Here is a 16192-nt window from a genome sequence, read left to right on the forward strand (position 1 = left end):
GTAGCTTGGAGAAAATTGTTCTGCTTAAAGATACTTGGAATGCATAAGAAGTAATTAAAAACAGTGGCAAATAGTTAAAAAATCTTCGATGCTCAAAGCAACTGAAGGTAGGTGCATACTGCAGTACAGCATTTGGTATACTTGAAATAACTGGGCAGTAACAACTTACCTGTACTAAGATTTAGCGCTGTCTTAACATTGAACTCGGAAAGGGCTAATCCATCTTGTGATGGCTACTTTGTGACCTCGGAATACAAACTACCAGCTTTAAAGTCATCACATGCGTACCGATGTTTTAGTCACAGGAGAGGGTAAGAGCCGATTACTTACTGGCCACTTCCAGATGGCAGTAAATGTAACAAGTCTTTTGAAGGCAAAAGTGTTTCATGTGTGCCTTTGGGGGGGGTATGGGGTTGTTTGGTTTTGGTTTTTACTGTTCTTAGTGAAGGTGAGAAGTAGGAAAGTGGTATGTGAGTCATGTGCTGAGTAGCAGGACAGTAACCACAGTATTTTTCTGGAGCAGAGTTTTTTCACAACTTAATAGCACTGGACCTTTTAAAGAGCTTTAGGCCTCCACCGTTTCTTAGCTTCTCTCTGAATGCTTTATTTTCTAGTGTTTGAATTTAAACTGTACCTTTTGGAATGGTTGTGTCATCCATCTGCTTTAATTGGGGGTCAGAGCTCCCTTTGGGAAGTTGTGGCAGTCACGCTAAACTTGCGGAGACACTCGTGGTGGTGGGTGAATGCCTGAGTCAATCCATTGTATTAGAAATGGGTAACTTTCTGAAGTTCCTTTCAAGGAAACATGAAGAGTCCACAAGCAAATGATTTTAGTATCTGTTCAGTGGCACCCAGAAAGGCGCAAAGGTGTAACTAGTCCCACAAAGCAATGTACAGTACAATGATCAGTAGTGCCATTGACACCTCATTTTCCAGTTAATAATCACTGTTTTGGATATGTATAGTACAATCTGCAAACATTTTCAGCTGATAAGATATAGAACACAAATAAATATATATATATATATAAATAAATGCAGTAATTGCAAACCAGACAGTACTGAATAAAACTACACAAGCTGAAGTACATAACTGCTGATATTGTGAATATTTGTACTAGAAAAATGATGTGAATATTAATTCCCAAGATGATCCTCAGTGTTGGCTGATTGCTTTACTGATGGAGATGTTTCCAGACAGAATGTGTTGTTCAGAGGTTTCTGGTGTTAAAGATCACTGTACAAAGAGTGACTTCAAGTGGGTAATAGGGCAAGTGGATGGCTGCTGAGGACACCTATGGAAAAGCCTTACTGGAGTCACAGGGTTTCAGAGCAGGGTAAGAGCAGCAGTGGAGGAAAGCTGAAAAGCAGGTAAAGCAAAAAGCGAGTAATTAAAACTGTCTAAAATTAGAAGGATCAACCTGGTCCAGAAGCACACTGCAAACACTGCAGTGAACATTGGCTAGAGACATGGATATTTTAACTCTCCAAATAAGTGGTGTAGGATGGATTAAGAGAATACAGTTATGCACCTAAATAAAATCTGTAATATCCTTCTGGAAACAGATTTGTGACAAAACATTCATATTTTCCTATTCACTGTAGTTCTCTCATGTTTGCCATGAAGTTTTGTGGTATCTACTTACAATAAAAACTCGTTCTGCAGCTATTGGCTTTTTCCAAATTTATTCTGGTTTTGCATGTTAAGTTTTTAATAGTTTTATCAAATTTATTCTTTTTCTAAGCCAAATGCGCAAAAGAATCTCTTTTTGGCCATTGCTCAGTTGTGTACAGTAAAAATAATCCTGCAAGAACAATAATTTGGTCATTTGGATCTTCAGGATTCCTGTTTGACAAATTACCTTTTTTTTTCTTAAGCAGCAGAAATTTTCCTTTTCATTTCTTATTGAATTTTTTTTTAATACATATTTCAAAATAGTTAATTATATTTATAAATTACTTTGAAATAACAAACAACCCCCCCTCCTCATTCTAGTATATCTAGAACAAATACATGTTCATTCAATATATGTTTTTAATACCTTTTGGCAAAATATTAAGAAATGGAGGGGGTGGGAAAGGACACAAATCAACTTGTTTGCAAGCATTTCAGTCAATGTAAACCTGGGAATGAGGGGAAAAACACATGAAAATTTTCTACGAAGCATAATATTAAAGGTCTGTTGTTCTTTGGTATGGAGGAGGCATTGCACAGCAAGAAAGAGTGTGTCAATTATTGTCACAGAAGTCTTGATACAGAAGGAACAGTAACAACTAGATTTTGGAACTTTATCTTCAATTACAGAAACAATAAAAGTCAGGTGTTTATTCAGGCAGTCTTAGGAAACATTGTATGAATGGTTTGAAAAAATAATCCACAAATGAGTAAACTAATTTCCAAGTTTGTAAATGTGTTTCCTTGTATGTATTGGTTTGTTAGAATACAGCACTGCCTTTAGCTGCAATGTGCATGGGTGTTTCAAGTAGCCGGTGTATCATCTTTTGCATTAATTACCTTTAGCATTTTCTTAATGGAGGTTTGTAGAATAGAATCATATGTAATTGATTAATTAATTGTAATTAATGTGTGTTCCTATTGGGGAGGAAAATAAATATTAAAAAGTCAATTTTCTATGAAGAGTTTATACAGAAATTATTTCTTTTCATTTTGTCATGTTGTATAAGCTAGTTATTCTACTAACACAGGTTTTATTTTACTATATTTTTTATAATCTTGTGTCAGCATGTCTGAACCTGTTAAAGGAAATAGAAAGTAAATATAGAAAAGACATACGCCTCTGTTCAGTTTTAGGTACCCAGTTCCTGGGTTTGTTCTTCTTGAGTCTGTATCTGGTTTTGCTGTGTATTTGAATGCATCCTTACCGCAGAGTTGCTTGGGAAGCCAAGCCTATATAACAAGTTTATGAAGCAAATCTTTAATGGATTTCTGTGCAGCTGTGTGAGTGTGCGTGTGTATCAGTACACGTACATATGTGTAAGACATAATAGTGAGCACAGTTTATAATTGGTAATCAGTACATATTTTGTTGAGTACTGAACTATTTAAGTATCCCCAGAAGAAGGCTGCTTTCAGATGCTCAGAAAACTTTCTGCTCTTTCTGTTGTTGGGAGTTTTCAGCCTGGGAAATTGAAGCGTTTCTGTCATCATGGAGTTTTTGGTCAAGGCCCACATAAGACACTCACTATTTGAGATTGTTTTCCTGATGGTTTCCCCAGAACACTTCAGGGGTTGTCCTGCTGCAGGAATGGGAGAGCTGGAGCAAAGGTTGGGAAAGGTTTGCGTTACTCTGGCCTCTTAGTTTTGGGCTTTGAGCCTGTGTCACAAAAGAATAAAAACATCTACTTCTTCCTTAAAACATAGATGGAAATCCTCTCGGAACATTATAAATTCTTTTTTTCCTGTAAGTCTAGTATTACTAAGGAGTTTGTCATGAGGTTGCTGGTACCTGGTTCCTTTCACTGTCTCTAACCCGTATAAGTAACCTAACAGTTGCTTCACTGTGCAGGTCATACATAATGACTGCATCCAGTAATAGGGTTGAAAAAAGCAATAATGTTGAAGTCCATATTTTAAAGATACGTGCCAAAACCCCTTTTTTAGCATACAAGTATCTGAGTCTTCAGACTAGAGGAACTGCTTCCTACTTTTTGTACTTCAATGTTTTGGTTTTCTTTTTTTTGTACATGAAATATTCCTTCCTTTCCTCTCAGCAGGCAGGGTTCTCTAGGAGAATGTAATACTTTGCAGGCATATTCATAGGCATTATCTCTTCTTTTTCCCAAAAGCACACTAGACCATACCTTAAAGAATTCCCAAGATCCACTGGAATAACTCTGACCGGTTGGAAAAAATAAAGCTTTTATCTACAGGACAGCACTGACATGGTGTCAATTTGTGATACATAGAACGTGTTGCATACCACTGATGGGGAATAAGTATTTGTAAAAATGTTATTCTTTAGTTGCTGCAAAATCAATGAAATAAGTAAGCTTTTCTTAACTTTTGTTCAAAAGAATGCAACATGCTTATGAATTCTAATAAAGCTTTATTATATTAATACTTACAAATAGCAAGCATGGAATATTAGTTAGAGTGAAATTGAGCTTTCAAAAAAACAATTTCCTTTTTAGTTCCTGAAAATAAGCAATTTGGTTTAAAAGCAGAAATCTTATGTTCTGATTATTATGCTCTGGCTCTAATTTTGTGACTTTTTATTTTTGTATGCACCTAGTAGTTTTTAAAGTTTAGCTGGATGATGTTGCCCTGCTGTTAAGAGGTTGTACATACTTATCCATATGCTATAATCCCCATATTTATTAATGGACATTATTTATTACATCTTGTCTTAGAAAGTGCTATATATCATATTAACTTACATTGTAGTTATGAGACTACTGTATTACTGGTGACATTCATACAGCTGTATTCAAAAATAACCTAACTTCGTAGGTAGCTGTTAAGCAAGTAGTAAATGGCATTACATTTGTCTGTTGCCTGTAACAACGGTGTTTGTCATCCCTTTGGTTTTACAAATTCTTTCAGACCAACAATTTAATGAAGCATTTAAAGATTAAAGCTGCCTCCTCTGTTGATGGTCACAAAACTCTTTGGCCATTTAAATGGTATTAGCAAGTTGTAAACTTCTGAATGATCGCTGTAGCTGTGGAATTCAGGATCAGTATGTTAAAAAAGGTTGGGAAACCTGATATTTTTCACTGACATCTGCTAAGCTTTCAAAACAACAAGGCCGAGGTAAGGAAGGGCTGTGAGCCACAACGTAAATTTCTGCTGCATTGTGTTTCCAGAGCATACTTCCAGTATTGAACTGAAAGCAGTCGTGGGGTTATGTTCTGCGGTGGCTCATGCACTGATGCATATAAATGAACTAAAGCCTGTACTGTGAAATCGATGCTTATAGACTTTGTCCTGTAGAGTCAGGCATTCGTTGCCCCACATCAAAAGGTTTTATTAATTTTAAAGAGAATGGACATCTTGTGTCCTCTCCTTGGGCTTTTTCTTCCATAATAAAACACTAAGGAAATTACTTCTTTTCATTTTTCCCTAAGACAGTCATTCCTGTTCTGTTGTGCAGGGATTTCATATATTGTCTGGGGTTGGTTACCTTTATAACAATGCTACATTTTCTAAGTTCTGTGACACAGTTTAACTCTTTCAATATAAATTACTCTGAATGTGTGCCTCTCATTGACAAGCAAGTAGTATTATCTGCTATGTCTTGCTCCTTATTTAACTACTAAGATCTGCAGGAACAGAGCTATTAATTAGATCAAAGTAAAACAGTCTTGCTTTAATATGGTTAAAATTTCCCTTTCTCCTAGGCACGGCTTTTAATTTTTTGGCCTTGCAGCAAGCTTCTCTAATAATAAATGTCCTTTCATTATCAGTGATTTTCTTCTAACCTCTGTCTTTTATGTGATTTTTGCCCTTCTGTTGTTTCCATCCAGAAACATCAGTAGATCTTTGGTTCTCCACATGTATTATCAAGCTTTGATTTGAGGTAGAGGCAAAAAGGCATACAAAAAGGAGCTGTGCTGGGTATGCAGAGATGCTTGTTTGGGGGTGGGTGGTGTTGGAGAGCTTGAAACTGTGTTTACCTGCACTGCAGCTAGTATGTGGGATATTGTGGTATTACTTGATGAATCTTTGAGTTGCCAGCAAATAAAATCATCTGGTTTGGGTTGATAAATAAAACCTGTTTACTTCGTGAGAAAGTTTGTGGCTGTGCCAGAGTTAATAAAAAGTTGAGATGAACTTTGCTGGCTATGTTCAAAGGCGCTCTCCTTCCAAAAACAGCTTTCCATCAGATACTGCTGGAATATTGGAAGTCTCCTTGCCATCAGTGAGTCATACGCGTTATAATCTGCGGTCGGTGTCCCTGCATGGGAGCCAAATGTTCAGAGGTACCTTAGGGTCTTTGGTCCCAGCTGTCCCTTCGTGCTTTTATGTGGTCTCGCCCTGCGGGAGGAGGGAAGGGTGAAATACTGGGAATCACCTCAGAGGTTTCTAGTCTTTCACAATAGAGAATATTTTCACTGGTAAGTCATGCTTTATTGAGATCTGCTCAAAGAAGTCCTTGGCTTCAAAGGAAGCTCAAGAGGATGAGAGTCCCTACTGACAAACTCTGTAAGAAAGAGCTTTTACTAACATTCCTTTTTGTCCTTTTTGCTTCTAATTATGCCCTTTCCCTGTGTCTACTCATCACACAGTTTGCCATGACTGCAAGTAATAACGGTGGCGAAAGGTCATTGCTGCCTTTCTTCAAAATGCAAGGTACCCCAGTACCAGCTCTTGTTTTCCTGATGACATGTGCTTGCAAGTAAAGCTTGCTGCTTGCTGAAGGAAGGGTCTTTAGAATTCTATCACTTCTTTGTACCACTCTTTGAATGGCTGAGAAAATAGACTGTAAAAGAAAGTAGATTTGCACAAGGTAACTCCTGTAAAAGCGTTATAATGGCCAGCTTCCTTCAGGACTTGTACGTTTTTGTGATCTACTCAGTGATTGATTGCACAAGAGTTACCTCATTTTAGAGACAGTCTTACAGCAATGTTTCTTGTGCAGTGATGCAGAGCTAGCAGACCATCCATCTTGGATGGGACACGACTTTAAAACATCTTGTCTTATTAACTAACTCCAGGTCTGGGCATTAAGATCCAGAAAGAATGCGAGATTTCAGAAGGAACTATGATCAAAATAGATGTGTTCCTAAAGGAGTGTAACTAAATGGCCAGAATAGCTTAGTGTTAAGAGGGAAACCACCCTGTTTAGGTGTTTGTTTTTCCTCCATCGTTCTATCTAAATTGTCTCAGCAAAGAGCTTCAGACTTTTGTTAGTGAAATAACAAAAATTAAGGGAAAAAAAGTTGTTATAGTTTGATTTTCAGTCCTTTGTAATATTCATGTTTATCAGCGTTTCTTAAGTGGGAGTTTACTGTCTGATCTTCATTGTGATAGTTTTGTCACCTATTCAAACACAAGGGTTTGGAAATAGTTTTCTACCCTTAATCATTTAGAGCAAGATTTTCAAAGGAACCATCGTAGGACAATTGAGATTTGAGTACTTGGACTCTGAGACAACTCTGAGAAATAATGGTCTCCTCCTTGTTTGATAACAATACACAGCGCTTTATGGCACAGGGGAATGATTTTTAGGAGGCTTTTTTGTTGCATGTTTGTGTGCCACCACAGCAAATCCATGTCATCTGTGGTTTTGACAGTTAAAATATTAAACTAGTGTTGTTTTGAAATTGCAGTAATTGTTCATATTGTTTCCGTACAGCACATGCAGCAGTTGTGAATTGCTGACTTAAAGCTGTATTACATATAAAGGTCTACAGCAGAAGAAGTTTATAGTTTTTATTGAAGTTTTGCTTTTCTTGCAGAGGTATTTCTCTTTTTTTGTGTGTGTTTCTTAATACTTAAGAGTTTTTTATTTATTTAATTTATTTTATTATGGGAACTGCCATACAGCCAAGGAGAGAGTCATGTCCTGAAGTAATCCACTTCATCTGTGGAAAGCCATTGTACAAAGCTAAGCAAACGAACACATCCTCAAAAAAGGAGGACCAACTCCAGACAAGTCAAACATCGACAGTTAAATAGCAACAAAGTAAATGCAGAAGGATGGAGGGGAAGACTGTCTACCTAAACTCAGTAAATTGAAACCAAATAGAAAACCTCCACAGGAAAACCTCCACTGTTCTACAAACAGTATCTGTGTCTCTGTTCTTGGGGATCAGAAAAGCAAATTAAACTTGCTTCCTTGGAGCTGAAACGGACTATGAGTTCCCTTTTCAAATAGACAGAATATACGTTGGTGGAATGGTAGCAGAGGGTCATTTGAAGAGTCCAGAAAGAAGGTGCTTTGGGGAGTAGGGGTAAAATATATTTTAAGACTCATTAACGACAGTTTTTAGTAAGAAAAAAAGTTGCTAAAGAGTCACACATTGAGGTGTGTAAACAATTGACCACTACCTAGATATATATTCTTCAGTAGGGACTTCCAAATTTAAGGGATCGGTGCATGAGTGTGTGACGAAACTCTGCTACGGAGATTGCACCTCAGTCATTTGTATGGGTTAATTTTTCTTTTTAAAAGAATGAGATATTTGAGATTATAGAGTTAAAATGTATCTTGTATTTATCGTGCAAGATAAATGAGGAAAGGGTTCTGAGCTTTTAAAGAAACTTCAAGGTTATTGTTAATTTAAATTTGTTCTAAATATGCTTTAACAATGTGTAAGTACATAATAATTTTCTCATTCCAAGCACCTTTTTGGATTGACTACTAAAAAGCTACTCATAGTAATTGGCTTTATAACACCAATGTGATATGTTCAAAGAGATGGATCGTACAGTGCTCCTTTTATTAAAACTAATTCCCAGTAAGATGGATGATTAGGTTGTGTAGCTTTGTTACGACTGTAGCTTTTTGTGAAGATGAGAGATGTTTACAGGGCTGTTTTTACAAGGGCATATAGGGATGGGGCAGGGGGGAATGGCTTTAAACTGACAGAGAGGAGATTTAGATGAGATATTAAGAGGAAATCCTTCCCTGAGAGGATGGTGAGGCACTGTCACAGGGTGCCCAGAGAAGCTGTGGCTCCTCAATCCCTGGCGGTGTTCAAGGCCAGGTTGGACACAGGGGCTTGGAGCAACCTGCTCTAGTGGAAGGTGTCCCTCCCCATGGCAGGGAGTTGGAACTGGGAGAGCTTTAAGGTCCTTTCTGACCCAGATCATTCTGTGATTCTATGTATTGCCTTTCCTGCTGATTTGTATTTGCGTGGGTTAGTTCTGTAGCGTTTCTAATTGTATGTAAACTATTTCTCAAAAAATGTAAATTGGATTGGATAATGGTTAATCCATTATATGAGAATCTGTTTAATGAAGTCAGTGCATGTCCTAATGTAATTTTTTTAATAGTGTCAGTTGTGTAATTTTATTTAAACAATTGTCTGCAGGGATTCATGGTTACTAACAACTTAGTCAACATAACAACTTCTTTCTCTCTAGGCAGAACTAGTGAAAGGGACTCTGCAAAGTATTGGACTTACGCTCCGCTTTGTGCAGTCCAAGGATGATGATACAGGGCACGTCGTCATCGAAACTGTGACTCCAAACTCACCTGCTGCAGCTGCTGATCTACAGAGGGGAGACAGACTTCTAGCCATTGGCAGTGAGTAATGTCAGCTTTCAAAATAAGGGTTGTCTTATAAACTGGGAGGACGTGTCTGCATACAGTTCAGTGAGACTGCCTTTCTGAACAGTTACAGTTATGCCTGGCACTCATAACAGTTATGGCCACTTAAGGTTGTCGTTCATTTGATTTATTTTCTTCCATATTTACTCTTTACTACATGAAGGTCATAATAAAGCTGAATAAACATACCTTAACTGTTCTAATAGAGATGCTTTAGGGTTCTCTACTTACTTTCTTCTGGTGATGTTATAAAATGTGCTTAGCTAAAAACAAAACCATGACGTTTTACAGCCTAGGCCTGCATGCTCAGCTTGAACCTAAAGCTGCGTGAACCTAAAGGTAGTAGAGTATGGAACAAATAGTACAAACACATTTTTGACTAGCAGAGTAATTTCTGAAATTATCAAAATTACCCAAGCAGATCTGCTGAGGTTTTGATAGTATTTTTATACTTCTAGTATACTTTTAGTATCAATTTTTGGACATGCAGGAGCCTAAGCAGTATTTAGAAATCTACTCTGAAGACTTTGGCCAAATTGTAAATTGCAGATAAGTGCTGCATTGAGGCAAAAAGTTAGTTTAGCAGGGGAGTGCACTGTGGGTGGTTGGGGTTTTGTTGGGTTTGGGGGGTTTTATTATTTTTTAAAGAAAGATTCTGTTGATATCCCTGGGCATTATGAAGTAGATTGATACTATTTTATATTTTACAATTTCAAGTTAGACCATCTCCAGATATTGCTTGAATACGGACCCTGTCACCAACAGAGAACTAGATCATAGTCGTAAATCATAATCAAAACTAGATACTGGCAGTGTTACTGCTTTAAACTTGAGAATTAGAGGGGCCCTGCAGAAAATGGCAGTGGGCTGCAGGACAAATAAACCATTAACAAGAACAATGGCTAATCCACTTAGCGGAAGGAGCAGATAGAAACCCTGTTTATGATCATTAAGAATAATGCGGTGTTTTCTACTGGATGTTGTGGGACTAAATAAAAGGTTATGGTCACTGGCAGAGAAAGAAATGCAAAACAAACTGTAATGGTGAGTTATATATAGTATCCCAGATATTTCAAGGCCAGGTTGGGCAGAGCCTTGGGCAGCATGGTCTTGTGTGTGGTGTCCCTGTCCATGGCAAGGGGGGTTGGAACTAGATGACCTTAAGGTCCTTTCCAACCTTAACCGGTCTATGATCCCAGATATCTCTGCATGTGACAGCAGACAAATTTATTCTCCAGACATCAACTGTATAAATCAGAGGTGAAGTAATTTTATATTTGGTTCTGCAAAGTCATTAAGATGCTATAGAAGAGTTACTGTGAAGATAGATGAAGACAGGACTTCATACACTTATGATATGAACTACTTTAAGCTCCCTGCTAGCACAGTTGCATTATTTTTTCATATTATTTTTTATGTGAGAGGTGTTACAGACCAGAGCTTAAGCACTACGATGAGTTATTCTGATTAGATACTGCCTAAATCCCCATTGCATTGCTCCAGTGATTTAAAATGGCTTTGAGTTGCTTCAAACAGGCAGTTGATAATTGTTCTAGAACAAGGGAAAAGTAATTTTTACATGAGCCCCAGCATGACTTTATTTGCATTGTCTGCTCAGTAAGAAATCTCAGTTTGCATGTACTTTCCTGAATCTTACCATAGGCTGGAGATACTGTCAAATGGCTCTGGGAGCTCTCATGAGGTAGATGATTCAGTTCACTGTTCTGCATTACTGCAAATGTAACATCATGCCTATATTGTGTTAACATATCGGAATGATTTTCTTTGTTAGCCTGCTTCTGTTATGATTAAAACTGTATTTAAAGATACTCATCTCTTTTGAATCCTTCATGGATTTCAGCCTGCTGCTGAGAAGTGCAAACTTACAGTAAGATCAAGGTGAAAAATATTAGCACATAAAAGCAAAATTACTCTAAGATCACAACATTAATGATAAACAGCAAACTGGAGTATTTATATCTTTTCCAGTTCCTGAAGTAATATATTTCTATGAATAACATGGAAAGGATCAACCTATTACATTTCAGTTGAGCTCTTCTGTTGTAATTGACTTCTGTTGTTGAGCAACAGATTTATCACCACTGTTAAAGATCGAAACGTTTATCAGTTATTTTTGGCCATTTAGACTGTTATCATAATTAAAATTTAACAATTTTTGTCTTTTTTTTTTAATAGGTGTTAAAATCACATCAACTGTCCAAGTGTTGAAGCTCATTAGACAGGCCGGGGATAGAGTTTTAATTTTTTATGAAAGGCCTGTTGGGTGTAATCAGCACGGTTCAGCACTGCAGGATGGATTTGGTCAACTGGAAGACACTGCTTTCTTGACACAGACGGAAGATGACCAAGCTAGTATATCAGTTGATGTTGATAACAGAGATTTTGATTCAGAATTTGAGGACTTAGCTTGTGAATCACCTGAGCAAAAAGAAGATCTGCCAACAACTCTGAGTCCCAAACGTTCAGTAGTAGTACTTGCTACGAAAACTCATGGAACTATATCTCCGATTCTGAATCGAAAGCTGTATTTAGGAAGTCAGACAACATCAAAAACACAACAAAAAGATGGAAATAAATTGGCAGTACCCAAAATTATTGAGGGTTCAGATACATCACAGCAATCAGGAAAACAATCGCAAGGATCTGGTACCAAGCCTCCTGTGCCACCAAGGCCACAAAGTAAGTCTGTTGTATCTACTAGTGAAAGTCCAAATTTGTTAGAACCTGGAGGCGTATCTTCTGAAAAACCAGAGAAGCCACCTCCACCTACAAATAACGGAGATAAATGTGCAGAGAAGGTAGTAAAGAATAATGATCAAATAGAAGACCCAGCAATATCAAAAGTAATAACGACACCAAAACAAGATGCATTAAAAGATGGACTTTCAGAAAATTCGCGTAGCTGCAAAGATAGTGGAGATGATCGTCAAACATGGGAATCACCAGAAATTCCTTATAAAATCCGACAAGGCCGATGGCCAAAGACGAGAGCATCCACCTGTCTGTTTGAAGTAGAAGGATACCATAGGTACCTTAATATTGCACTGTGGTGCAGAGACCCTTTCAAAGCAGGTGGTTTTATCTGCTTGGGATATGCAAGCATAAGACTTGAAGAAATTGCTTTAGATTGTCTAGCTACATCCTCAATGGAGTATATTAGAACATTTAAACTGAATGCTCCTGCGCCTAAAGCTACAGTCACTAGAACAGCGTTGCGGAATTTAACAAACCATAAGGGATTCAATGAAAAATTTTGTTATGGCGATATAACTTTACAATTCAAATATTTAATAGAAGGTGAAATAGATGATTCAAACATTCTCCTGGAGAAAGAAAATGAATGTCAAATGGAAGAAGAAGCTCGTGCGTGTCAGAAGGAGGATCCTTACTTGGGACAAATTGTTTTTACGGAGAGCAAACATAACTTTCAGGATACTCAGTTTCAGAATCCAACTTGGTGTGATTACTGCAAAAAGAAAGTGTGGACTAAAGCAGCTTCGCAGTGCATGCTCTGTGCTTATGTTTGCCATAAAAAATGTCTAGAAAAATGTCTAACTGAGACACCCTTCTGTGTAGCAGCTGACAAGCGACTTGATCAAACTGCGGGAGTTTGTAGAGCAGAAGGACAGGAAACTTCCCAAGCTGCATCTTCTCGTGTTGATGCAGAATCTAAATCTGTTAACAGAACTACAGGTTTGACCAGGCATATCATCAATACAAGCACCCGCTTCTTAAACCTTCGGCAAGTCCCCAAGGCTCGCCTTTCTGAGCAAGGAGCAGAGGTGGTAGAACCTTCGCCAAAGCACACACCAACCACTTCTGATAATGAAAGTAGTGATACTGAAATCAGTGGACCAAGCAGTCCTTCAAAACGTGCATCAAGTACTGGGATAAAGTTGGTCCGAAAGGAGGGTGGTCTAGATGACAGCGTCTTCATTGCTGTTAAAGAAATTGGACGTGATCTGTATAGAAGTTTACCCACAGAGGAGCGTTCCCAGAAACTAGAATTTATGTTGGATAAGCTGCAGAATGAAATAGACCAGGAGCTGGAAAATAACAACTCCCTTGTTAAAGAAGAAAAAGAGACAACGGATGCAAGGAAAAAAGCCCTGATTTCTGCTGCACTGGCTAAGTCAGGTGAAAGACTGCAGGCCCTGACACTGCTGATGATCCACTACAGAGCAGGCATTGAGGATATAGAGTTTTTGGAGAGCATGTCCTTAGACCGGCAGTCCAAAGCCGTGACTAAAGATTCAGAGGAGCCCAGTGTAGCAGAAGAAATGGATAATGAAGATGTCAGTCTGATGGAGGCCCCAACAATCAACATTATATCAGAAGAATCAGTTGATCCGCCTGAATCAGTAGACTGATATTTGCATATTTATCCTGAGAAGGAATGGACTAAAAGAATACTTTGCACTTCATTTACAAACACACACAAAGGAAATGAAAACACTGATATGATGTACGTGTCCTGCTTCTCCACAGTTACTTGCCTGTGTAAGAGTACAGCTAATAATGGGTCTTCTCCAGCTACAGCACCATCATTTTTATTACACTGGCTGGGTACAATTACATTGTGGGGTTTCTATTGGAAATTTATTTTTAATAACTTATTTTTATTTTTTCTAATTACGAACCTTACCATTTCACATGAAGGTGTATGGTGTCCTTAATGGATTACTTGCCCTGTCTACCCTCCCACCCTCCCCCCTTTTTGTTTTGAGCCAGTGTTTTCAGCAGGAAACTGGCAGGATTTTCAATACGTTGAGTTTCCCTTGTATGATTCAAAAATACAAGCTTGTTGCATGCCTAAGCTGATGACTAGCACAGAAGTCACTGAGGGACCAGGCTTTAAAATGTTGATCACAGTTTTATTGTATGTCTGTCTACTAAAGAGTTGTGTATTTTTTTTGCCAAACATGTCATGAAAGCAAACAAAGGGTCTTTCATTTTATCTGTTATTAGTATTTACTGATGTTACTGTTGCATATCGTTTGTTTTCCATATTTTTGTTAAACACAAGAACTTTTCATAGTTTTTAATTAATATGAAATATAGTAATGCTAATCCTCCTTAGAACTTTGGGCTATTGTATCCTGATTGTACTGCTAGATATCAAAGTACATACCAGTATCTCGGAATAATTTAATTGGGAATATCTTTGAGATAAGAGGCTGGTTTGGTTGCCTTGCAGAACAAAATTACGTGTTTAAGTAGTGTTGTACTGTCAGATAAGCTGCTAAAGGAAAACTGTTCTTGACAAGAGTTGGAGGTTTCATAGCATTCTATGAAAAAGAATGTGATGACAGTTTAAGTGATTTAAAACCAAAATATTTTGCTGCAGACTATCATTTTTGGGAAGCTTAAGGTACAAAATACTTCACAAAATAGCTAAAGATGTTCTCTCAACACTTTTGAGTATCGTCATAGTGGTCATTGGCATTCAGCTTCTCAGACAGAAGAGACAGTCTGAGCAGAAGGATGACCTTTGTCAGAAAAATGTCTTATAGTGTATATAATGTTTTATTTGAGTCCAAATACGTGCGTCCAGTAGAGATGACAACAAATGTCAGTCAGCTGCTTTTGAAAAGATCTATCTGGTCTTGTGCTATGTGTAAACTGTGGATCTTAGCATCTTAGCTAAGGCCATTGTTCTTATTTATTTCCTGTCTTTGTTTCATCTTCTGTGTATAGAAATGCAGTGTGAAATATCATCTTTATTTTAGGTACCGTGTTAGGAACTGGTATCGTTATCACTGGTACCATGGTGGTAAGAAAGAAAAAATGCCTGTGTGGAAATGGTGTTAAATCTACGATGGTAAAATAACTCATTTAAATTTTCAGGCAGTCTGTAATGTTTCTCTCCATTAAATTTGCTTCTCAGTTTATTTTCTGATGGGCAAAACTAAGAAGCAATGGTTTTTACTGATGGCAAAGCATACTTGGACTTCTAAACAAAATCGTTACTTCCACTCATGCAACTACTTGCACTTCTTTGTGAGTTCTGGGCAGTTGATACTTACTTAATTGATGTATGGAAAACACTACCCATGCTAAAACAGGCATGTGACACACTTCTGAAATTAAGCTTCAGCAAATAATCTCACAAAATTAGCTTCCCTTATTGACTAAAAGTTATTTAACCTATACTTGCTTGAGATGCATATTAAGACTTCCCCACTCAGTTTTCTCGGCGGCTTACGATTGGTGCTGATGTGCATTTAATCTCCATCAGTGTTTGCTCTTATGGACTACTATAGAGCTTTTCAAATATATATCCAAGTACTTCATTTAAACCCTGGTACACACGAAGGAGCTGTGAAAACAATGCAAATGCCGATTTCAAAAACACATCTGTGGGTTTAGATTGACTTGTGTAATGCAGTGGGTAAGAAAAGCTGGATGTAGTTTTCCTCTTATAGTACTGCTAATGATGATTGTAAGAGAGAAATTAAACGTAGTGCAATATTTTTAAATATGCCGAATGGGAAAAGGGCAAAATAGTTGTATTTTAGTGATAAGAAGGAAAACATACAATTCCTATCTGGCATTAATTACAATATGTGGTGAATCTCAAGGGGAAAATTGTAATACTACATTCCTGATGTAATCCTTGCTTCATGCTTGACTGTAAATAGCTGAAAATAAAGAATACCACGGAAAACAAGAATATCTTGACTTAATGATATCTGAATAGGTGGCAGCTACACACATTTGCAGAAGATCTGCCTAATACGATTTTGTTGGCTATTATTTTATCATGAGAATAAGCTTTAATAAAATAGTTTTGCTAAATTATCAACTACTTTGCATTGTGTTAATATTTTTGGTTAAATACTGGTATCGCAGTAGTTTATCACCTAAAGCCGCTACTTAAAGGAAAGCTCACATTTTGCAGTAAATAGAACTGCTGATATGTGGATTAATTGG

At 37.5% G+C, this 16192-nt stretch overlaps 1 protein-coding gene across 1 annotated transcript in view; it reads left to right on the top strand.

Annotated features, from left to right (window-relative positions):
- The window catches only part of PDZD8 (PDZ domain containing 8), a 62567-nt gene extending 46503 nt beyond the window's left edge, over nucleotides 1-16064 (top strand). Inside the window, exons 4-5 of the mRNA XM_061458639.1 lie at nucleotides 9052-9214; nucleotides 11435-16064. Coding sequence (XP_061314623.1) covers nucleotides 9052-9214; nucleotides 11435-13629 — 2358 coding nt within the window. The 3' untranslated portion in view covers nucleotides 13630-16064. The remainder of the gene's footprint in view (nucleotides 1-9051; nucleotides 9215-11434) is intronic.
- The last annotated feature ends 128 nt before the right edge of the window (nucleotides 16065-16192 follow it).

Source organism: Pezoporus flaviventris, unplaced genomic scaffold (genome assembly GCF_033815535.1).
Source record: "Pezoporus flaviventris isolate CSIRO_AGI_PZ_B2104156 unplaced genomic scaffold, CSIRO_AGI_Pfla_v1 ptg000029l, whole genome shotgun sequence".
In the NCBI taxonomy this organism is placed as follows: Eukaryota; Metazoa; Chordata; class Aves; order Psittaciformes; family Psittacidae; genus Pezoporus; species Pezoporus flaviventris.